Source organism: Schistocerca serialis, chromosome 4 (genome assembly GCF_023864345.2).
Source record: "Schistocerca serialis cubense isolate TAMUIC-IGC-003099 chromosome 4, iqSchSeri2.2, whole genome shotgun sequence".
Classification (NCBI taxonomy): domain Eukaryota; kingdom Metazoa; phylum Arthropoda; class Insecta; order Orthoptera; family Acrididae; genus Schistocerca; species Schistocerca serialis.
In genome coordinates, this window is record NC_064641.1 from 795455558 (window position 1) to 795479813 (window position 24256).

General features: G+C 38.4%; 1 protein-coding gene across 1 annotated transcript in view; it reads left to right on the forward strand.

The window, feature by feature from the left end:
• The window catches only part of LOC126473384 (protein ecdysoneless), an 81890-nt gene extending 60860 nt beyond the window's left edge, over nucleotides 1-21030 (forward strand). Inside the window, exons 8-13 of the mRNA XM_050100392.1 lie at nucleotides 5617-5797; nucleotides 13528-13699; nucleotides 14336-14502; nucleotides 14601-14702; nucleotides 14828-14931; nucleotides 19718-21030. Coding sequence (XP_049956349.1) covers nucleotides 5617-5797; nucleotides 13528-13699; nucleotides 14336-14502; nucleotides 14601-14702; nucleotides 14828-14931; nucleotides 19718-19921 — 930 coding nt within the window. The 3' untranslated portion in view covers nucleotides 19922-21030. The remainder of the gene's footprint in view (nucleotides 1-5616; nucleotides 5798-13527; nucleotides 13700-14335; nucleotides 14503-14600; nucleotides 14703-14827; nucleotides 14932-19717) is intronic.
• The last annotated feature ends 3226 nt before the right edge of the window (nucleotides 21031-24256 follow it).

Here is a 24256-nt window from a genome sequence, read left to right on the forward strand (position 1 = left end):
TAGCAGCAAATCTCACAGTGACAAAAAGGAGTAGCAGAAAATCTCACAAAAAATTTGGCAAAAAAGAAAGTAGTTCCATATCTGGCAAAAAGTAATGACGAATCAAATCTGATAGAAAAACGACAACCAAATTTGAAGGGGGGAAGGGGGGGGGGAGGCATCGAAGTTGGCGATAAATACCGAATTTAGCAAAAGAAGTAACACCAAATTTGAGAAAAAAGTAATCCTCCATGTGGCAAAAAAGGTAACACAAAATGTGGCAAAAAAAGTACAATTGAATCTGGCTAGAGAAAATTGACACAAAATCTGTTAAGAAATAGCCTCAAACAGGGGGGAGGGGACTGAATTTGGCCATAAAATAAAACAATTTATTCTGTCCCTGCATAATACCCCTAAGTTAAGAAGAAACTGCTGGACATAACACTATCTTGTTGCCAAAATGTTATAGGTTCATTAAGTTTTTACATCTGAGTACTAGGTGGTGCGTTTGACCTGTGGCATTACTATTGTTTTAAAACTTGTCATTGTTGTTAAAACAATGACAACTCAGAAACAGGTCAAGTAGATTGCTTATAGCAAGTGTTAAAGACACAACCTTGTTAAAAAGTGGAAATTTTATAGGAAGTTTACCCTTATACAATGATTTTTCAATTTTTGTAAAGGCTTAACTCAACAACATTATTTCGCATAGCTTTGTTCAACTTTTTGTAATCAATCTCCCTCTGAAAAGACTCACACTGCCAGAGTGGGACAGCTTTCAGATATTGTGCATGGGCAGTTGCAAGGGGGGGGGGGGGGCAATTGATTTTCCCGCTCACTTGTTTTCATATTTCTCTACCTAAGGTCAGATGCTGAAACTTAGCAAGCAGGACCAACTTCCACCATAATTTTTGCAGCAATTTCTTTGTTTTTTGGTTTTTTTTCTGTAAATGTACTACAAATTGAAAAGCTCATACGCCAAATGAGCGTCACATAAATTATTATTATTATTATTATTTATTTATATCTGTAGTACTTTATAAAGACAAGTTATTGCTTAATGTTGTTACCAAAACTCTCAAAGTTCATGATGAATTTACATCAGATTTCTAGTTGATGTTCTAATAAACATTCTGACAGACATAGGCTACATGTTTTTGATATGTAATGTATAAAGGGGAAATGTTAATATAAAAATCCTGATAAGTTGTTGCCTGATTTACTTGAAATTTTTACATGATACAAAACAAGTCCTGTGGGGATCCACCAACTGCTGTCTCGGCGAAAGAAGAAACGGGAAGAGTCTCTGCGGGAATATTTTCTTGTAATGGAGGGACTTACCATCCATGCTGATACTGATAACAACTCACTATTTCAGTATTTGTTTAGGTGCAAAAACTTCCACTGTACTGGGCTGGAAATGTAAAAGAGTTTAAGCAAAAAGTGAGACATTACAGAAGAGCTGTGAGGCCATTGCCAAAAAGAAATAACAGCAGTGAAAATTGAAACTCCAGTAAGAAAGATGCTAATGACCCAAGTAGTAGAAATACTAAGTGCAGCTTGAGAGCCAAATAAAGGGTGTTTCAGTTGTGGTGCCAGTGGTCTCAGATCAAGTGATTGCAATTCCCAGAGCAAGAGAAAGATGCTCCAATTGGAACAAGTTTAGCCATGGATCAAACTAAAGCTTTAATAAATAAGTGTGGTGTTACTATTAGGATGCCAGAAGGGGGAGCTCATCTTATGTGTATCCATACACCAGACAAACCAAAGCTCTGTTAGTGATGAAACAAAGGAACGCGTCAAAGATTTAGTGACTAATAACATCCCAATAAAGACAAAGTCTGCTGATGTCGGAATGAAGATTATTGAGAGAGAACTAAAACAACAACTGATATATAGTAGACCAAGAAGATTGTCACCAGATGAGAAAGAAATTGTTGACAACCAAGTCCAGATGTCGCATCTTCGAGGAGTAATAGAACCTAGTTCATCTGAATATGCTAGCCACATTGTAATTGTAAAAGAGAAAAATGGAGATTATCGCATCTGTATAGACTACAGAATATTAAACAAGATCACAGTGAAAGATCATTACCCATTGCCCATCAAAGGAGACCTTTTAAACTTCAAAACATCTGTGTGTTTTCCACACCAGATCTCAAAAACGTTTTTTTCTACATTGATGTTGAAGAAGAAAGCCAAAAATATACCTCATTTGTGACATTCAGGAGAGTTTTAATTCAGGAAAGTTCCATTTGGATTATCAAATTCACTTGCAGTGTTCCAGCGTTGTTTAAACATCATGTTTTTGGGCACTGGCTTTGAGAAAACTTGTTATTTATTTACATAGAATATATAATAATACCAACAATGATGATGAGGCACGGTTTGGTTTAGTGTTACAACTGCAGCAGAATATGACTTGGAAATTAATTTTGCGAAATACCAGTTCTCGAAGAGAACTGTTGACATTTTCGCGTGATGTTATACAGTGTGAACAAATCTGACCTCCTTCTGAGAAGATAATAGCTATTCAAAATTTTTCAGAACTGGAATCTGTGGCAGCAATAAAAAGTTTCCTATGTCTTAACAGGATACTTTAGGAAGTTTACCTCACATTACTTTGCAATTGCCAAACCTCTGAGTGCTTTACTAAGGAATAATTGAGAACATAAGTTTGAACAACAGCAGAAGCAAGCATTCAAGATGCTTAAAGATATTCTTTCATCAGATCCAGTTTTAAAAATCTACAGCCCAAAACCCAAAACTGAATTACACACAGACACAAGCAAAGAAGGTTTTCGAGCTGTGTTATTACAAAAAAACATCAGATTATGTCAAGTTCCATTCAGTATCGTATATGAATTAAAAAGAAACACCACAAGAGTGGAAATACTGTAGCATGAGCTTGAAGTCTTAGCTATTGTTAATACTGTAAGTAAATTCTAGGTGTATTTACTAGGAATACGTTTTAAAATTGTAGTGGAATATGCATCATTCCAAGAGACTATGGATATGAAGGACTTCCAAGAATAGCTAGATGGGCATTACTGTTAGAAGTGTGTTCCTACAGCATCCAACACTGATGTGGTTCTACGATGAAACATGTAGACACCTTAAGTCGCCGTGTGAATATAATGAGGATGAAGGTTGAGCAACAATGTAAGAGCTATCTCAAAGAATGGCCTTATGAAAACTTTTTAATGAGAGACGGAATTCTTCTGAAGTTCTGAGATTGATAAGAGACTTTGTTTGTTCACGCAGTATGCAATGTGAAATCATCAAGCTTGTGCATGAGAAAGTTCATCATGCAGTTAACCGAATTGAAGAGGAAGTAAGATTTGACTGACAAGGTGAAAAGAGTGACCTCCAAGTGTATAAAATGTTTGATTATGAATAAGGAATCAGGAAAGAAGGAAGGTTTCATTCATAACTTATTCAAAGAAAGTGAGCCATTATGCTGGATCACTTCAATTAATTACACAGAGAATACAAACACATTCTAATTGTTATTGGTGTATTCGACAAGTTTACCTGGCCATATCATATAAAGACTACAAAATCAACAGAAACAATTAGTAAGATGGAATTAGAGAAAACTGATTTTGGGAATCCAGTCCAAATAATTGATGATGGGTGACTTGCTTTACTTGTCAAGAATTCAAGGAATATTACATTACAGAAGGAGCTGAACACACTTTAATAATGATGGGATTCCCTAGAGCCAATGGACAGCTAAAATAATTGCTAAGCTTACGGTAGTATTGATAGCTCTAATGAATGGTATAAGATGGTACCATTAGTTCAGTATGCCATGAATTCAACATATCACAGAAGTAGTGGGAAAACACCATTCAGATAGGAGTTAAGGTCCCCACACAGATCTTCACATCACAAAATTATTATAAGAATAAATTATTAATTCATTTGAAGAGAGATGCAGTAAAATGAAGGAAAGGTGAAGGTCAAGAATCTGGGTCCCTTTAGAGTTACAAAAGTTAAAACAAATCACACCCATGATGTGTGCCGAGAAGATGATAACCACAAAGATTGCAGGACCGAGGCTAAAAATAGCACTGAGAGCCTGAGGTTTATCAACCTGAACTAAGAATAGAGAACCTCTGAAGTGCTTTGCGGAGAGTACTTTTAGCTTCTAATTTTGCTTTTTTGGTCATAAAGTGCTGTTGGTATGAAGTTATCTGAATATTAATATCATATTGAAGTGTAATTGTTAAACCTCACTGGCATGTTAAATGATACTCCACTTTCAGATGAGTACAGATCATTCAGTGATGATAATTTTCAGTCCATATGATGATAACATGCTGAATGGATTCCAAAGTGCTCTGGCAGTTATCTGCCCTGTGAACCTCACAGTGTGTTGTACCTGCTGAAAAGTTGAACTGAATTCAAAATGCACAAAGCTCTTCACTGTCGTCATCAAAAGAATCAACTCTTCCTAACTGCCCGAAATGAAATAGATTGTTCGTTGGAAGCATGGAGAACACACTGCTTTATCAAATTCTAAAGTGAGCGTGTTCTTTTGGCTGAATCAAGTGAGGGGTCACAGTGGTTACTGTGGACTTTTATTTGTGAGGAAGGCGATTTGGATTCCCATTCTGCTATCCAGATTTTCAGTGGTTTCCTTAAATTGCTTAAGGAAAATGCCAGAATGGTTCCTTGGTAGAGAGCATGGCCATTTTCCTTTCCTAGCTTTCCCTTAACTGAGATATAATATGAAGCTGAACCCTAATGTTTCCTCCTTTCTTCCTTTGCCTGAATAAAAACCACTGCTTTTTCTGCATGGATTGTAATAATTTTAGTGAATATCCTGTATGTTGTGGAGAGAAGCTGATAGACATACCCAGCGAGTAGCAAGGGATAATAGTTGCCGTGGCTAGACTAATCCCTTCCACACTAAAGTGTCTCTCCCATATAATCTGTTCAGTCACGAATGGCACATCTTTAATGACGAGTAATCCCTTGCCCAGTGTGCTGATGGTCTTACTAAGGCCTTCACAGATAGAATCTCTCTCTCTTCCCCCCCCCCCCCCCCCCCCCCCCTCCCTCCCTTTTCCTCTCAAACATAGTCCAAAGACAGACTTCATGCAACATTTTGACAAGTGTGTACTTAATCCTCTGGCTACCCCCAGGAACCAGCTGCAAAGAAACACATCCCCCCCCCCCAAATCACAAAAATGCCATCCTGTACTGGAGCAGCTGAACTATATCATTTGCCAGGGCTTCAACGACTTATCAACATGCCCAGAAATGAGGAACATCTGAAATGCTATCCTTCCCACTCCTAAAATGGTATTCCACCAGCCATATAATCTACTCAATATCATAGTCAATTGTTGTGCCACATCTACTCCTTACCCCTTGCCATACAGGTCATACATACACTGTGGAAAATCCAGGTGCAAGAGTTGTCCAGCTAATCTCTTTATTCAGATTTTGTAAGAAGTATTACTAATGATGCCAATGTACGCAAATTAAACTTAAATGGTGTGTAAAATAAATATTCCACCACTATCCATTTTAATAAATGAATTTTAACAGAAATTGATAAAAGTATTAGATTTGCTGTTTCGCTTTGTAGTGTGTGTACAGCTCAGACATCTTTTCTTGTTTCAGGATGAGCTTGAAGGGTCTAAAGGATACAAGAAAAAGCTAGAACAAGCTAAGCAGTATTATGTGGAACATCGGGACAGTTTACACTGCCGTCCTTCAGTGGCCCAAGAATTGTTACAGATTCTTTCCAACTTAGATTTTGATGAAGATGCCTTGCGACATGCAGATGTTCCACCACCTGATGGTAAGAAACTCAATCAGTAAACAAGTTTTATTTTGTGCATCGAAGAAAAACTCAGTTGAAAAAACTAGTCAGTTTTGAGACAGAATTGCTTACCCTGTTTTACTTACAGGATGTGAAATAGTACTGCTGATAGAAGCACATAATAGGAACGCACTACATAGCTTTTGAAACTAATAGTTCCTTTGTTTGGGAGAAAAGAAGTATATCTTGGGGAAAGTTAGAAAGGAAGGCAGGCCACTCAGACCTCAGGATGAGAGAGACCCATCTGTAGTGAGGGCAAGGGTATGCAAGGTGAAGTCAGAGAGAGGGGTCACAGATGGTACATTGTTAAGCACTGTGTCAGCTCCACTCCAGAGATGATAAATATAGATAATTAAGGGTAAGCTACATAAATAGTGCAAATTAAGCCCGAGAGCAAGTTCTCATCTCCTGAGTTCAGAGAAACTTGTACTGGGTGGGAGAATCCAGATATATCTGTGTGGTGCAGCATGCACTCAGTGCCCCTTGATTCATACTGTAGAACATGTTCAACAGCTGGGTGCTTGGTGTCCTCAAGGCAGATGGTTCTTCTGTGCTCACTCCTGTTCTCAGTTTAGTGATGATTACAGCTGTATAAAACACTGTGCAGTGGACACAAGTTAACTGATGAACATGCATTGTTTTGCAAGTTGTTTCTGTCTTTGATTATGTAGTATTTATTAGTGTTGGGGCTGGAGTACATCCTGGGGGGTGGGTACAGGGGGCAAGTTTTACAGCAGAGACTGTTGCATGGGTAGGGCCCTTGGGACAGAGATAAAGGTATGAAATGTCATTAGGTTTGACTAGGTTGTTACCAAGGTTATGAGGGCAACTGAAGGCAGTTGTGGATGATGTGGGGAGGATATCAGGACACGAGGAGCTCGGTTTAGGGCATGACTCAAGAAAGTCATAGCCTTGATGGAGTAAAGTATTGAGGCATTCAAGGCGAGGGTTGCACTGGGTAATAAGAGGGTGCTTTAGAGTTTCCTGAAAGTGGGAACTTTATTATTCAGAGGGTACTTCCTGGAAGATTTGTTTGTGAATAAGATCAGCTGGGTAGTTACAGAAGAGGGAAGTCTGTGAGAGGTTGTTGGAGCAGGTGTTGATGCATTTGGTGGTGGAGCAGATATGTTTGTCTTCGATGCCTAGGGTGGAGGACAGGGAGTGTTCAGTGTGAAAGGAGTGGCAATTGTAGGTATCATTGCTTATTGGCTGGTTTTATGTGGGCTGAGGTTTAGATTTGGGCTTCAGTGAGGTGGTGTCAAGTGTTAAGGAATGTGGTCCAGCTTCTGGGTCAAGATAAATTATTTTTCCATGTTGTCCATGAAACAGTTAACTTAACAAGGGTCATCATGATTCCCACAGTTCCCTTGATTTATTTGTAGATTTGGCCATAAGAAATGAATGGGTATGGATAAAGTCAGCTAGGGTGACTATAAATGAGGTTTTAGGAAAATTTTCAGGTTGTTGTTGTGAGTGATAGTGCTCTGTGGCTGAGAGACTGTGCGTATGTTGGATGCTTGTGTAAAGCAAGGTCGCAACAAAGGTGATGAGGGGTCCAAATGAGAGAGGGATGAGACATTCCAAGAAGAATCTTTTATGTATGATTGAAGGCTCTCTGTGGTAGGATGGAGTTGCGGATCAGCCAGGTCTGAGATGCATTGGGTGAGAGCTTTAAAACGAGCTGTTGTGGGACAATTAGGTTGGTTGTATTCGTGTATTTTGGGAAGTAGGTAGAAAGTGGGAATATGTAGATCAGGAGATGTATGGAGATTTATGGAAACAATTTTTGAGTTCTTGTGAGGGGCTTAGGGTTTTCACGATTTTCTGCACCTCTGTCTGGATGAAAGGATCATTAGAAACAATTTTGTATGTCGGGGTGTCCGAGAGCTGATGATGTCCATCTGCCACATGCTCTTCTTGGTCAAGTACTGCAGTAGTCAAGTTGTCCAAAGGGAGGTGATTTCTTATTTAATTTTGTTTTGTGCATATAGATAAGCTCATTGGAAAAAATGTTAGTCACCCCTATAAGAACACACTGATAACATTAGAATTCTGTAGATGGTGTAGAACTGGTACCAAATGTTGATGTGACCCTCCACAACTGATGTTAGTCATGCCAGCGAAGTGATGTATATGCACCAGTTAGTTTATTGAAACAGCACAAAATGATCTGTCAACTCTGAGACGTGACAGAAAGGCAGAAGAGAGGTATCATGATTGTACAATGACAGGCACAAAAAAAACACAATACTTCAATTTCTTACAAAAACTGAAATTTATTTTAAATTTATGACATAATCCACTGTCTGATGATGGAATATTGTGGTGTGGTCCCATCTATGTGTCCAACAACTTAATAAGAAAGACAATTATAAACAAATTTAACAAATTAAACCAGAGGACACTTTGAGGAAATTTTTAATAAGCTCATAAAGTTAATGCAAGTTTGTTTTGATGTTGTATACTTCACACTTTACTTTACAGACCTTGGAGACGATCTTGGAGACCCCGTTCACATCTGCAAAAGAATGTATTGTCACCTCTTGCACCAGTAACGGCATTCAACCTTTCAGGCATGCTCCTGATTAATGCGGTTATGTTCTGTTGACGAATCTTCTCTCATTCTTCCAAGAGGGAGCTCCTTAAGTGCTGTAGGCTCTCTGGACAGAGCTGATGGGCCTTCTCCCCAGCTGGTCCCAAACGTGGTCAATAGAATTCAGATCAGGGTCTCGAGCAGGCCAACCCATAGCATGAATCCCTGTTTCATCCAAGAACTCTTGCACAATTCTCGCAACATGCGGGCGTGCATCAGTGTACAATCATCACCAATAAATGGACCAAAAGACACAACATGCTCCAGAAGGATTTCCTCCACGTACCAATGTGCAGTGAGGCTCCCGTGCTCCACAAAGACCAAATCCATCCTTGTAGCTGTATTGATTCATGCCCTCACCATCACAGAACCACCCTGAAAAGGCATCCTGGAGGAGACTGTGCTAAGGGAATACCTTTCCCCTGGCCTCCTTCAGACCGACTCTCTTCTGTCAGGTGATCAGAGGCCAAATTGCGACTCATCGGTGAACAACACTTGATCCCATTGTTGTACTGTCCAGCAAAGATGTTCCCTTGAAAAACGTAGTCAAGCTATGCAATGCTCTTTGGTGAGTTCTGAGCCTGTAGCAGGTCTTATGGACTGAAGATTGGCTTCTTACAGTCTTCTTCGAACAGTTCTCTCCGTAACATTGACCCCTCGAACCTGTTGGAGTTGATTTCGTGCTTCAGTAGCAGTGGTGTGATGGTTGCATAGAACTTGAAATTGTAAGAAGCATTCATCTCTCTTGGACCTGCTCCTGGTCTTCTTGCAAAACCTCCAGTTTTCCTGCACCTTCTTACATTTCCAGAAATCGTGGAAGGTGTAGTTCTTAACAATCCTGCAACATAATGCCTGCTTTGGCAGCTTGTTAAGGGGTTAATGGTGTATTTACTCCAGAAAACTGGTTATGACAATCACAGAAAGATCCTACAAACACGTATGAGTGAAAGGGGAACAATGCAGGATACTACAATAAGCACTACAAGAACGGGAGAACATTATTCGCTCACATTCAATGGTAGGTTTTCCATGTTGTATGGGGAACAACCATTGAGGTTAGTGCAATAAAAGATTGACAGTTCATTGTTTGCTTGCAAAGCAACGCCAATAACATACCCCGTCTCAAAAAATTGATTGAAGTGCTTCACTGTGATTAAATGAATAATTACACATCATTTACTGGGTGTTGCATTTTTCATGCCAGTCAGTGTATGTGCACATGATCACACCCCGGCCAATTTGTTCGTGCATCAACACAGACTGTCCATTGTGTCTATAAGAATGGTGTACCAATTGCAGCTTTGTAAAAAGGCTAAAGAACTGTGGTTGCACAAAAAAGCTAACCACCAGAGACTGAAGATGAGAGTCATGCCTTGTCAGTGGCTATCAGTTTCAAACCCAGCAGGAATTGCTGCTGTTAGTGAATCCAGATCCATCTCAACCACCATCTGAGTGACCATTGCATGCTTGCATGCAATAGAAAATGGAGTAGGGAACCCCAAAAAAGGATATTGCTTACATTGCCACGTAGAACTGTAAATCTTCAATGGGTCTAACAATATAGGAACTGGACAGTAGCTGACTGGATGTATGTAGTTGTGTGGCAGGTCAACATCTTGCCTCTTTGCAAGTGATGCAAAGTGTTGAAAGCTTTGATGACCCAATGAGGTGATTAATTTGCAATGTGTGAGGTGTTTTCTTCAGTGTGGATGTGGTTCTGTGATGTTTTGAGGGTGTTTCTCATACCATGCCAGTCCATTCATTCAGATTATCATGAATATAACAAGGACATTCATTTCAACATTCTTGTTTATGTAAGTGCAGCCCTTTCTTCATCACGAGTACTATGTGTTTATTCCCTTCTTCCAAGGTGACAACAGTCTTGTTCATAGATTGCGTGCATTATGAACACTCGGGCAACCCTATCACAACTTGACTGGTCAGCTAAATCACCTGATCTTAATCCCAAGAAAAGTATCTGCGACTGTTTGGAACAGAAATAGCAGCCAACATCTTCGCAGTGTGATAGTTCTGCTGTCCATTGTGCAGTAAGACACCACTGGCACCTTCTAGGCTAATCCCGTAGACAATCTCCTCTTCAAGGGGTGGAGGGGGAGGGTGGGGGGGGGGGGGGGAGGGAGGTCTTATGTTTTAGGTTCCAACAGTACCAACTCTTACTCACTTACACAATCTCCGTCCAACAATTTCCTAATCATTCAACTTATCAAATTCTTTTTCATACAGGGAGCATTAACCCATTGCACACCCACTGTTGGGTAAGATTACCAGTTGGAATGTGCCTCGAGGCTGTCTGTTGGGATGTCTCCATGACCCCCTTAGAGTGCTCCTTGTATTTTCTATTCTGTTTCTCAGCTTTGGCACCAATATTGCATTCAGTACACAATTTTGCCACTCCTACATACTTTCATAATTTGATTAAATTTCTGTCTTACATCAGTAACTCCATATGACCTATCTCATGACTGAAGGAGTGGCAATCTTACTGTTTATCTCCACCCCCCCTTCCCTTTCCTAATCAACCAACTACCTGGATAGCTCAATCTGTAGAGCATTTGCCCAAAGACAAAGGTCCAGATATTGCATTCAGTTTTAATCTGCCAGGAAGTCCCAACACAGTACCTACTCAGCTGCAGAGTAAATCCTCCATTCTGGACACCCTGTTGCTGCTTCTGCTGCCAAATTAACCATGTCTGTAGTATGCCATTAGCAATAAAAGATTTTATTTTCCAACTAAATTCAGTAAGGTTACCATATTTTTGAAGGGTGAATAGTAATAGAATTCAGTGTAGTCATTACTTATAAAACTGATCGTTCTTACAAACATGCCAGTTATTGTAATGGTTATGTAACGAAGTTCTGCTATGAATATCTCAGTATGCTTGACATACATATTATAGTGCATGAGAAAGAATTGTAATAAATATGAACGTCTCCTCACCTTCGTGGGGAGCTTTTTGCATATATGTTTTCATCCCAGTCCTCACGTGTTGTATCTCAATCTAATTTTCAAATATTATCTGCATCTGCATACACACTCTGCAAGCCACCACACAGTGCATAGCAGAGGGCACCCTGTATCACTGTTAGGCATTCCCTTCCCTGTTCTTATAAATGATACAAGGTAAAAGCAACTGTCCATACACTTTTGTGTGAGTCCTCATTTCTCTTATCTTGTCTTCGCAGTCCTTACCTGAGATGTATGTGGTGGCACAACGATTGTTCTGCAGTCTGCTACAAATGGCGTTTCCCTAAACTTTCTCAAGAGTGTTTTGCGAAAAGAATGTCTTCTCCCCTCCAGAGATTCCCGTTTGAGTTTACAGAGAATTTCCCCAATGCTCACATCTTCATCAAATGTCACAGGAACAAATCTAGCAGCAAAAATCTAACTTGCTTTAATGTCTTCCTTTAATCTGACCTGAAGGGAATCCCCAAATACTTGGAAGCAGTACTCAAAAATGGGTCACACAAGTGTTCATACACGGTCTGCTTTACAGATGAGCTGCACTTTCCTAGAATTCTCCCAGTAAACCAAAATTGGCCATTTGCCTGCCTTACAACTGATCACATGTTCTTGTTCCATTTTATGCCGCTTTGCAATTTTATGCCTAGATATTTAATGGGCATGACCGTGTTACGTAGTGCACTGCTGGTATTGTATTCAAATACTAAAGCATTGTTTCTCCTATTCATTTACATTGACTTACATTTCCTCCACATTTACAGTGAGATGCCATTCATCACACAAATGGAAATTATATCCAAGCCATACAGTCACTCAAAGATGACACTTTTCCATTCACTACAGCATCTTCGACAAACAAGCCCATATTGCTTCTCAATGTATGCATCATGTTGTTCATGAATAAAGAGAAGAAAAGCCATCCTATCACACTTTTCTGAAGTACTCTTGAAGGTGGCTCCAACGAACACTTGGCGTCCAGGACAACATACTAAGTTTTAGTACTTAAAAAGTCTTGGAATCACTCCCATGTCTGAGACCCTATCCCATATGTTTGGACCTTCATTAACAGGCTATAATGTGGCACTGTATTGAGTGCTTTTCAGAAATCTGGAGTGGGGAATCTGACTGTTGCCCTCCATCCATATATGACAGGTTGTCGTGTGAGAGAAGGAGAAATTGTGTCTCGCATAAGAGATGCTTTCTAAATCAGTGTTGATTTGTGGATATAAGATATCCTCCTCCAAGGACATTTATTATATTCTAGCTTAGAATATGCTTAAGAATTCTGCAGCAAAGTGATATTAAGGATACAATAGTGGTTCCATTGTTTTACTCTCTCAAATACAAGAATCACCTGCAGTTTTATTTTGGACACTCTGCTGGGTAACAGATTCAGGATATATACAAGCTAAGTATTGGGCCAACGCCAATAAGTAATCTCTGTAAAACTGAATTGGGATTCAGTAAAAGATAGGGAAGGGTAATGCAAATGAGCCATTTCAAGGATATGGATGGAAATTCACCCAAGGTCTCACGTTCAGAGAAGATCAATGCCACTGATTTTCCTCTTTCCTGTCCTCTTGAAAATATCCTGATGAGTGTACTTGGGTAACTTTCCACCCGTGTTATTGAAATACTACTTTTGTCTGATTCTTCCCTACCTTTTGCTCAGCAGAGTTTCGTGGAGCTTGAAGCTAGTGAATCTGCTAGTTTTTTTCATGCCACTGTGTCTGCAGCCAACTGATATATAGAGTTTTATTCCTTCTTTGTAAGATTGTTAACTTTTTATATCCAGGAGGAGGAGCAATTCAGAAAATAGCAGAAAGAATGGAAAGCACACTAATTCCCTTTGTAGATACTGATAGGAACTTTCCTCTTATCAGATTTAAAAGTGTTTGTGCTTCCCACTATGCTGTCACCTATGTTGGTTGTAGGGGATGCTTCATTTCAAATTTAATACCTTTGTTGGACTGGTACTGATTTAATCCCAGTTCTTAAATTATATTTCCCATTTTGTGTACTTTTGATTTTTACTTCGCTTTCAGAAAGAAAGTTTTTTTCTCCTTCTGGTAAAAATTCAAGTAGTTCATAGAACAAACATTTTTGAATTGTAAAATTTAACTTTGCTTGCAGATGATTCTTGGTTAGAAGTGAGTCCAGCAGACATTGATCGCATGTTGGAACAGAGATACGGCAGAAAGGATTTCATGACAGCAGATAAGACCTCAGATCCATCAAGTATATCGGCTCACCTTAGCCGGTTTCTTGATCACATGTCAGGTGTCGAAGGGGCTGAATTTCCTAGGTATTTTGATGATACTATAAATTTTTTTTTAATGACAAAATACTAATTGGCTTATCTTAAAAGGCTAGCAATAAATGTCAAATATTGCTTTTCAGAATGTCATTGTATAAAGAGAATATGACAACTTGGCTGCAAGCTCAAAAACTTGTAAATCAGTATGTAATTAAATCACCTGACACAATATTTGCTACCTGTCTTTCAGTAAGTTTTCGATAAAAGCATTAACTCAGATGTATCATTCGCATAGTCTTTTTACTATTTATATATCATTTCTGAAAATTTGGAATTGGAGCAGGAGTGCTATGCTTCTTATAAACCTTTTGTGAACAAGGCAGAAAAGCTTTCAAAAGTCATTTGCAGCTCTCCAAGATACATGATTCCTATATGTTATTATTACTAAGAGGGGTTTGGATGTACACAACTATTTATGATCTCCCCAGTTCCAATAAGCTATGTAATATGACTGTGGGTTATAAAATGTGGCATCAAGGGCACATCACAAGCCAATACACACATCACAGATTATGATTATTGTTGTAGTTTTTATTCATTCTAATGAAAGTTAAAATTGGAAAGTACTAAACTTTTCAAGTATTTGACTTATTTAAATAGTTTTGCTACATGTCTACATTATAGTGATGACCTGCCACCAAAACGTCCAAAGAGAGGCATTAAACCATTCAAGAATAAGAATTCTGAGGCAGATCTCCAGGGTAACGAAGATGAAATGTCGGCCTCAGTTACAGAGAATAAGATTGCATTTGATCCAGAATCATTTTCATGTGCAGTTCAAAATATTCTTGGTATGTTGATATGTACTTAATAAACAATAATATCTATTGCCACTAAATTAAAGACTATGGTAGTAAATTTCCATGCACTATGTTCCATTTTGTTCAAGACTTTGCCATACCAGAAGATAGCTGGGATCTTGAATCAGATGGATCAGGAATGAGTTCTTATGAAGATGAACTTGATATGGACATTGATCAACTAAAGAAAGGTATGAGTAATTTAATCATATCCATTGGTCTGTATGTTCTTCATTATACTGTGGTGTACAATTAGGTATTATAGCATTTATAAAAAAGCTGTAGGAATTATTAATTATTTTATTAACACTTTAAGGTAAAGGTGGAGAACAGCCCAAATCAGAGTTGAAGCAGTACATGGACCAAATGGATCAGGAACTAGCTTCTACCACTATGGGTCAGAGCTTCGAGAAGTCTGAGGTAAATTGTTTCTATTAGAAACGATACCTTTTCTACTTTCCAGAGTTAGTTGTGTAAGTACATGTGCCTAGAACACACACACACACACACACACACACACACACACACACACTGGATCTATGCCATCCTTCACAGTAAGCAATAAGCTTTCTAAGATGTCCATCATCAGATCTAGTGAGGGTGTTTTGATTTCTTAAGATGTTTTAACACATTCCAGAAACACTAAGAAAAAAATTGTAACACCAGGAAATAATTAATATAGAATAATGAAATTTCAGGAATACATTTGTCTGTGTAGCATATGTAAGTGATTAGCATTACATAATTGCAGGTTAATGTAAGCATGAGATAAGTCATTACAAATGTGAAAAGTTGGTGCATTAATAACCAGTGCAACTGCCAGAATGTTGAATGAAAGCTTGCAAAAGTGCATGCATTGTGTTGTACAGGTGCTGGATATAAGTTTGTGGGATGGAGTCCCATGCCTGTTGTACTGAGTTGAGCAATACAGGAACTGTTAATGGTGCTTGTGGGTGTCACTGGAGTTGTCGTCCAGTGATATCTCATATGTGTTCATTGGAGACAGATCTGGTGGTTGAGCAGGCTAAAGTAACATGTCGACATTCTGTAGAACATGGGTTACGACAGCGATATGTGGTAAACTTTACCTAGCATAAGTTATTCTGGAAACACCCCCTGGAATGTTATTCATAAGCGGCAGCACAATGGGTCAAATCATCAGACTGATGTACAAATTTGCAGTCAGGGTGTGTGGGATAAGCACAGAGCACTGCTGCTGTCATACTAAATCCCACCCCAGGCCATAACTGCAGGTGTAGGTACAGTGTGTCTAACGTGCAGACAGGTTGGTTACAGGACCTCAGCTGGCCACCTGCTATCCAGCACACAGCTGCCTCTGGTTATGAGGCAGAACTAGTTTTCATCAGAAAACACAACTGACCTCCAGCCTTCCCTCCAGTGAGCCCCCACTGAAGTCACAAAGGCTGGTGTTTTTGGGGTCAATGGGATGCACGTTACAGGGCATCTGGCTCAGAGCTGTTATTAAAGTAACCGATTTGTAACAGTTTGTTGTGTCACTGTGGTGCCAACTGCAGCTCAGATTGCTGCTACAGTTGCATTACGATGTACCAGAGCCATACGCCGAACACAGTGGTCTTCCCTCTCAGTAGTGCCACATGACAATCCGGAACCCAGTCTTCTAGTGACCCTCTGTTCTCATTACCACCGTTGCCAGCAGTCACATACAGTGCATTCCTGCTAAGTCTTTCTGCAATATTGCAGAAAGAGCATACAACTTCTTGTAGCCCTATTACACGACCATGTTCAAGCTCTGGAAGGTGTTGATAATGGCATGTTCGTAGCCTTAAGGCATTCTTGACTATTATCAACTCACCACAACTAATCTCAAAGGTAACTAACACTCTCAACTGTTACAGTGAGTATTTAAAGCAGTCATTTACACCCTGACTCTTACATGAGTGGCATGAAATTTGAATAGACATTATCTTTCAGGTGTAGAAACACACGTACAAGTTTTCGTTTATGTCTCACAATTCCTTCTTGGTGTTGAGATCTTTTTCCATCAGTGTATTTTTACATAAAGTAAAGGCAACCACTCACCTTGAGCAGACTTATGTATGTCACATAGACACATGTAATGGCACACAATATTAACTAGCTTTCGAGCTCTGGCTTTTCTTGTGACAGTAAGTACCCACATTAACAGTCACAACAATACAGACGCCCAAATGCTCACTATTGCAGCTGCAGTAACACTGGTTATTAGAGAGCAGCTGCCTGGGCTGATGGATATGGGGAAGGTGTAGGGAAGGACACACGAGGCAAGAAGGGGGTAGTGGAATAGGGCGAGGCGGAAGTGGGAAAGACATCACTGAGACATATCAATGACAAAAGAAAAAAGTAATCTGAGGCAGTGGAAAAACAGATTAGTGGAAGTTTATACCAGAGGGGTTGAGAGAAACATATGCTGGATGAGATCATTCAAATGGCATGTGTAGTGAAGAAGCAGCTTTTGAAGTCCTCTTTGGCAGCCAGATAGTAAAGTTTGCAGTCTGCCGCAGTTTGGTGGTGGACACTCTGCTTGTAGACAGTTGGTTACCCATTACGTGTTGTGCCCAAGAAGAATGCTGCACATTAACTGCAGCGTATCAGACATATAACATGGGAGCTCTCATGTGTGGCCCTGCATTTTATTGTGTAGGAAATGCCTGTGAGTGATAAGAGGACTACTGGTCGGTGGCTGTTTAACAGGTTTATTGCTGTCAGAGGAGTGGATGGCACAGGAGATCTGTTATGGATGAGCTGGATTGGATATGGTTTGTCCATAATGGGTCCAGCACAGCTATAATATATTACAGCAGTTTTGTCTGTATTGTAATAGATGTGTATAAATAATTATTTTGTTGTAATATGCACAGTATTAATGTGAGTTGTTTGTGAAAAATTTGAGCATAATGAAAGAAAAACTTTATAACATTCAAAGCAGCATATAGTTTTTCAGTGACGGGTTGAGTAGTACTCTCCAATTGGCCTTTTCAAGCATTTATGTGCACAATGGTGTAATGGTTGAGGCATTGGACTTCCATTTTGGGAGGAGGACCAGCCTTTAAATCTTCACTTATCCAACCAGATTTAGATTTTATATACTTTCTCTAAATGACACCAGGTGATTGCTGAAATAGGTTATTTAATAAGCGACAGATAACTTGAAGTTTTTCTCACCAATTTGGTTAGTGTAACCACTGAAATACTTAAGTCATATATATTGCAGAATTGATACTACAAAATTCGATGGATGGTTATGTTTAACTATATGTCAGCATTGTTTGCCTTTGAAGTTAGCTGGTATCACCTTGTGGCATGGTCTGGGATGCAGTGGTGTATCATCAGTAGTCTCAGTCACTCTAAATTTTGTACGTCGTAAATTAGGCTACTTGTTTATCCCAAAACGGTGTTCTTCATTCATTCATTGCACTCCAGAAGCCATTTACGAACAGAATAGTATTCATCCACATATTGTAAGGGATGTTCAGTATGTCATATCCTCAATACAGCATATTCCCTCACCTGTCAAGTTGTGTGACCCTTATTTTCTCATTCTACTACAATGTCACCCATTGAACATATCAGGAATTTAATTGGTCAGCAACTTGTTCATGACATTTGACCTGGATTGGAAGCATCTGAGATATCATTCATCCAAGTACATTCAAAGTCTGTTTGATGTGATGCCTCTGGGTATAGAAGTTGTCATTGCAGATTCACCAGATAGTGATTTTGAACATAATATAGAAAAACAAAATATCATTTCTTTGTGTTGCTATAGGTCCTATGCAGGCTAAACTGAAATTATTTCTGGTAATGCATGTATGGTGCTGAATTTTTTTCATTTAGTATAATGAAACAAAAAATACTGCATTTATTTATTCAAATGTGTCAATCAAGGTGATGAAATTATCCTTTGCACACTGGATTGTTTGGTTTTTTTTTTTAGTTTCCAGTTAAAGATATTAGAGGTCATACATGTGGTTTAATAATTAACATTGTCACTTTGTGTTATTGATGACATCCCAGGTTTATTTTGACCAGATGACAATGTGGTTTGGGTGCATTTGTTTTGTGCACTTATAGTTACTTGTTGACTTTGGATCCTGTAAATGATGTCTTTTTTACTGACATATTCATAGATGAAAGATTTTGGTTGTTGCAACAGCTACATCATCCTGGGAGGAGGAGTGGAGGAGAAATGTATGTCAGGCAGTGGAATGGGAGAGGTTAATATGCAGTTAGAGAAAAGTGGTGTGTGACATACTGTATGGTGCAAGAGGGGGCGGGACAAGGAATTATGTAAATGAAGGGAGAGGGGGAGGAGAGATGAGGGGGTACATGCAGACATCAAACATACTAGAGACTCTTTTTTTTTCCCCTCCATAAACTCCATTTGTTGTCATAACACTTGATATAATAGCTCAAGGAAGCAACTGCTGTTACAGGACAGCTAGTGTAAATTATTCTCATTGGGAGTTTATAAGATTCAGCTAAAATGCCACATGTATCACTGGTGAAATTATCATTAGATTTTAGTACTTTTCTCCATAGCAAAATACAGTCTTCAGCTTGTTGAATAGCCCAGTTTAAACACTGGTTACTTAACTATGAAGTTGTATTTTTCTCTTTACTTCCACATTCCAATCTGAAATAAGCAAATGGTCACATTTGCTTCCTACTATGCAAATAACATTTTCTTCAGTTAATGCTAATAAGTCATTTGTGAGAAAACTACACGCATCTCTTAACATTAATGCAATACACCACCTTATTATCTGAGATGTTACAAATGACTGTTGATACAAACTAAACTTTACGCAGACTTTGCACAGTAATGTAATTAGTCACACTTCTTGTTTTTTTTTTTTTTATTTATAGGTAACTAGTAGTTTATGCACTATGATGGATATTAAAAAAAAGTTTGCTGATAATGTCACATTTACCATTGCCATATCCAGCATTTAAAATGCCTGCAGTCTCTCCTCAGATTCCACTTCCCCTTCTCTAGTTTTTTTTCCCAGTGTCTTACTATAAGTGTGAAAAAGAAAACATTTTGTGTTCAGTTGATGAATTTGATGTTTTCAGGTACTAGCTGTCATGTCTGTAATGTTAATAATCTTACTCTCAATCCATTCCAAAATAAACATTCCTAAACTTGTGTATTGGATACTTGCTTTAATTTGCCTTTTTTTTGCAGATACCAGAGAAAAAGTGGAAGGATGACTTTGAAGATGTTGAGGATTTTAAACCTGTGGACATTGATTTAACTGCTCTGAAGAATATATTGGAGTCATATCAAGCTCAAATGGGAGGTTCTGGGCCTGCTAGCAATCTGTTGGGTCCAATGGGTGTACACTTAAAGACAGATCCTCCTGATACAGATTCATTACCAGGACCTTGAACAGTAACAGGTCATTCAGAGAACAATAAGGCACTCTAGTCAGCTCCTTTTTTTAATTATTGGAATTGAATAATTCCAATGCACATGCCAGTTTTCAAGCCAGATGATACACTTTTATATCTGAGAATCTTCATATATTTCCTGTTCTAAACATTGGTGCTTATTGTACAAAGAACTGAAAAAAAATTGCAAGGCCAGTCAGATGTGGAAGAAAGTATATTGTTACAGACAGTGAAGGAATTCAAATGCAGAAAGTATACAGTTGTTACATGTTTTATTAAAACAAATCTGAATATTGTTGAAGGACGTACGACAGGGAAAAAACGTATAACAATCTGTATTGTGAATAGAAATGCAAATCAGTTCCAGAAGACCCATGATTAAAGGTTATTTTTGCAGTGAATGAATTTATGGTATATCAACCAGATGCTCAGTTATATACAATGGTCACAATGAAATGTCACTGTAGTGGCATTGTTTTGAAGCTATAATTTGTAATAGGATGATGATTTCCTGATTTATATTTATGGAAGTAGTTTGGTAATGCTTCACTCTCAAATCTCTTGATAAACCAGCTTAAAAAAAGTTGTCCTACATAACTGAAATTAAACATTTTTTTAAGAAAAATCAGGAAGAAGAAGGGACAAGCCATTGAAATCAGCCAGAAAATTACACACTGTTCTTACATTTTAAAGTTTATGTCTGTTGGCTTTATACTCACAGAATGAACAAATTTGCAGTGTTAAATGGTTTAAACAGGGAAGTTTTTTAATGTGAAATATTTTCTTCATTATTTTACAAAGTATTTTTATCAAAATTATGGCCATAATTATTTTTGTTTTGTACTTGCTACAGGAGTCATATTAAAAAAGGTGTGATTAAACAGTCAGCTTGTAATGACATGTGATCACTGATGTACTTACTAATTTGTGTGTGTGTGTGTGTGTGTGTGTGTGTGTGTGTGTGTGTGTGTGTGCACATACAAAATCCATGGCACCAAACAAAACATTAAGGATGTGGACTGTATTTGACAGAAAGTTCTGTTGAAGTAAAATGCAACAATTTTGTATTTTAATTTTCTAAATAAAATGCTTTTTTCAGGATATTAATTATTTGTTTCCTCCAGAATGTGTACAGTATCAATTTGAGAAGTTTTGGTTGCTATTGATCATGCTTTACAAATTCATCTCTTGCTCAGTGTGTGTCAGTATCATGTAGGGAAACTGACAGACTATTTTACATTGATGTCACACCTTACCTATAAAATTACTGGTGTGATTAGGACATCACAATGTTTAAGAGCAATTTCAAATAATTTAATTTGCAAAACAATATGAAATAAAAAGCACTATAGAAATATGTCTTTCGCTGGGTGGCTATTACTAGGAGTATTATTATTATTGTTATTGTCATCTTTCTCATAATAGAAATTGCATTGTTAGATATAGTCAAGACAACTCCAAGTTACTTCCATCTTCCTCATGAGTATCACTCAAGTGATTTTACAATACACAAGATATGGGCAGTTCCAAGTAGCATTATATCTTTTATCTCACTGTTTTTATTACATCCTGGGACTCGAGACACTGCTTGCTTTAAGTTATGCGTTATTGATTCCAGATAGCAATGATTATCAGGATGACATCAGTTTTAACATTCCACATTCAGCTGACCCCGGCACTCGTATCCTTATATTTCAGTTTCTTCTGAGCAACTTTTAATCATAACATTCACCTCACACAGGATTGATAAATCGATTAAGAGGCAAATATTTAGCTGGTCTGACATACCACATCGGATTTATTGATTGCAACTGCTTGGTCCTTATGTATCTGACCGTACAGGATAGTGTAACATCCATCTGCTATGACTGCTTTAGGTGTGTATTCTTACCATTGTTGGAGATGTATCTGGTAACACTAGAGCTCTACATATTTGCAAATGAAGGTATGAGCACAGCTTAATTGTGCCTCTTGATGTATTTATTCTTTGCCAAAATATGGCATTCTGATGTTCTTTGGTCTCAGAGCATACTCCACAAAGTCAACGTCTTATCATCTTGAGTTGTTTTCCTTATAAATTTTTCAGCTGCAGGACCTGGTGTTGGGAAGCTGCTAATAAAGCTTCAGAGTCTGCTTTTTCTTCTTCTTACGCCCCAGCTATTCCAGATCTAAATCAGTGTCTATATATACTCTCCTCAAGCAGTTGTACAGTACATAGCAAAAGGTACGTGTACAAATATTATAGATTATCTTTACTATTCCAGTCGTGTACTGAGCGAGCGAAAGGTTACTGTCTGTATGCACCTTAATCTCTCTCATATTTTTCTCATGATCCCTATTTTCATTAAACTTTTGTATAGGCCTATAGCAACCAGTTACAATCCTAGCATCATTTCTCTGAATTTTTCTGATATCTGTTGTCATACATACCCGGTAAGGACTCCCAACACTGAAACAATAGTCTGCAACTAGTTGCACTATCTGTGTCAGGGTTGGGGGGGGGGGCGGGGGGGGGAGGTTGGAGATGTCAGATTAAGGGTGTGTTCTACTATGGAACCACAACCCGTATCGAAGTTTTAGTGCCCATGGTTGTCTCAAATTGTGTTAGCTATATAGCACATGCTACAGGTCTTACACCGGCACTGCAGTTTTCCAGGAAAAATTTAATCAACTAATTATTAGCAGCTTTAAATTAAAATAATCATATTGTTTAGAATTTTGTATGCACAATTTGCAGCATTTTAGTTTAAGAAACTTTGTCACATTCCTCACAGGCTGCAGGCAGACCCGGATCTATGATATTTCCAAAGCGAGGCAAAACCCTTATAGCGCCACCGCCCCCATCTCCATAGAGTGTTTGACATAGGATATCAAAAATCTTTAAAAAATCGATTTTTTTCAAAAATATCTTCATTTTATAGCACACATCTTACTGAAGAGTTTGATATAAACAACGTACACTTCTTAACTGTGCCAAAGTGCAGTGCCACGCCTCTTCACACAGCATTCTCCTATCGCACATCACTGTATTTCGCTCTTTGGAATTCAAACATCTATATTTTGTAATGGAAGCCATCAAATCAGTATAATGCACAGCATAAATTAAAATGTCGTGTGGTGGCTCTTCTGCTCCCTGACAGCTGATTTGACATCCTACCCCTCCTTTTTTTAAAAAAAGAAAAAGAAACCCCTCACAATAAATGCTGAGTGGGATATATTGTGGCTGGGAGAATAGCCATTCCAATGCTTTGGTAGTGGAGTAGTGACCTTAAAGTATCTATTTGGCTATATTCGAAAACGTGTTGGCAAAGCTAGCCCTTAATTAATTCCAAAAGTATTGCTTGCTTAACTATATATGTTAAATTCATGATTTAAACAAATAATTTGGCCTAACTCTTGCAGTAGAAGAAACTGCTAAAAAAGGCACAATTTTTCAATGTATTCAGTTAATTTAATGAGTTAAGTTTTAATTGTAATTTCTGTAAATTTAACTTTGAACAATGTGTAGTTTCAGTACCTATTATTGTGAGGATAAATAAGGGCCTGATTTTTGGTCCCAAGACAGTAAGTCCACAGCCAAGTTTCAGTCGAGGAACCTGTGTTGGTTAGAACGATAACAATGCATCAAGAGTGTAATAAGTGTTGCACAATTAGGCTGTGTGTTAAAACAGTGACAGTGTCTGCTCCATACGTATCTTTCTATTCTTCAAGAACTGTGAACTTTGTGATTAGGCTTTTACTGCTCACATATGTAGCAGTAAGCTATTTTAGCAGTGTGTGGATTTTCACCTGCTAACTATTAATGAGGCTTATGGGAAGTTCGAACAATAGTGCACTGGCCATATATAACTGTGTATTATTGGGGGGAAGGGGGGGGGAGGGGCGGGGTTGTGAAAAGTGAAAGTACAAGACTGTGCATCTGTCAACTACATCATTTATAGTAGACAGTACTGCACATCCACCCCCTATTTTTTCAGCCAGTAAGTCGAGACCGAGGACAACAAACGAAGAAACAAAGTAGGTGAACTGCTAAAATTTGTAATGTACAATGCACCCCTCAAGGATGCATTTGGGCAAACCAGTGCCAAATGACCAATTGTTTTGTTCATCAGCTCCACATCAGTCACGTCATTAAGAGAGACGGAATACTGCAAAATTTTGCCTCTACTAATATAAGTGAAAGGCACCTGATTATATCCATACAAATTACAAAAATGCTCGTACATTCCACATCTTCTCCTAAACCACTGGACTGACTTCAACCAAACTTGGTACAGATATTATTTACTTTCCAGAACATATCATTGTGGGGTACGAATCTCCTCCCCCTATC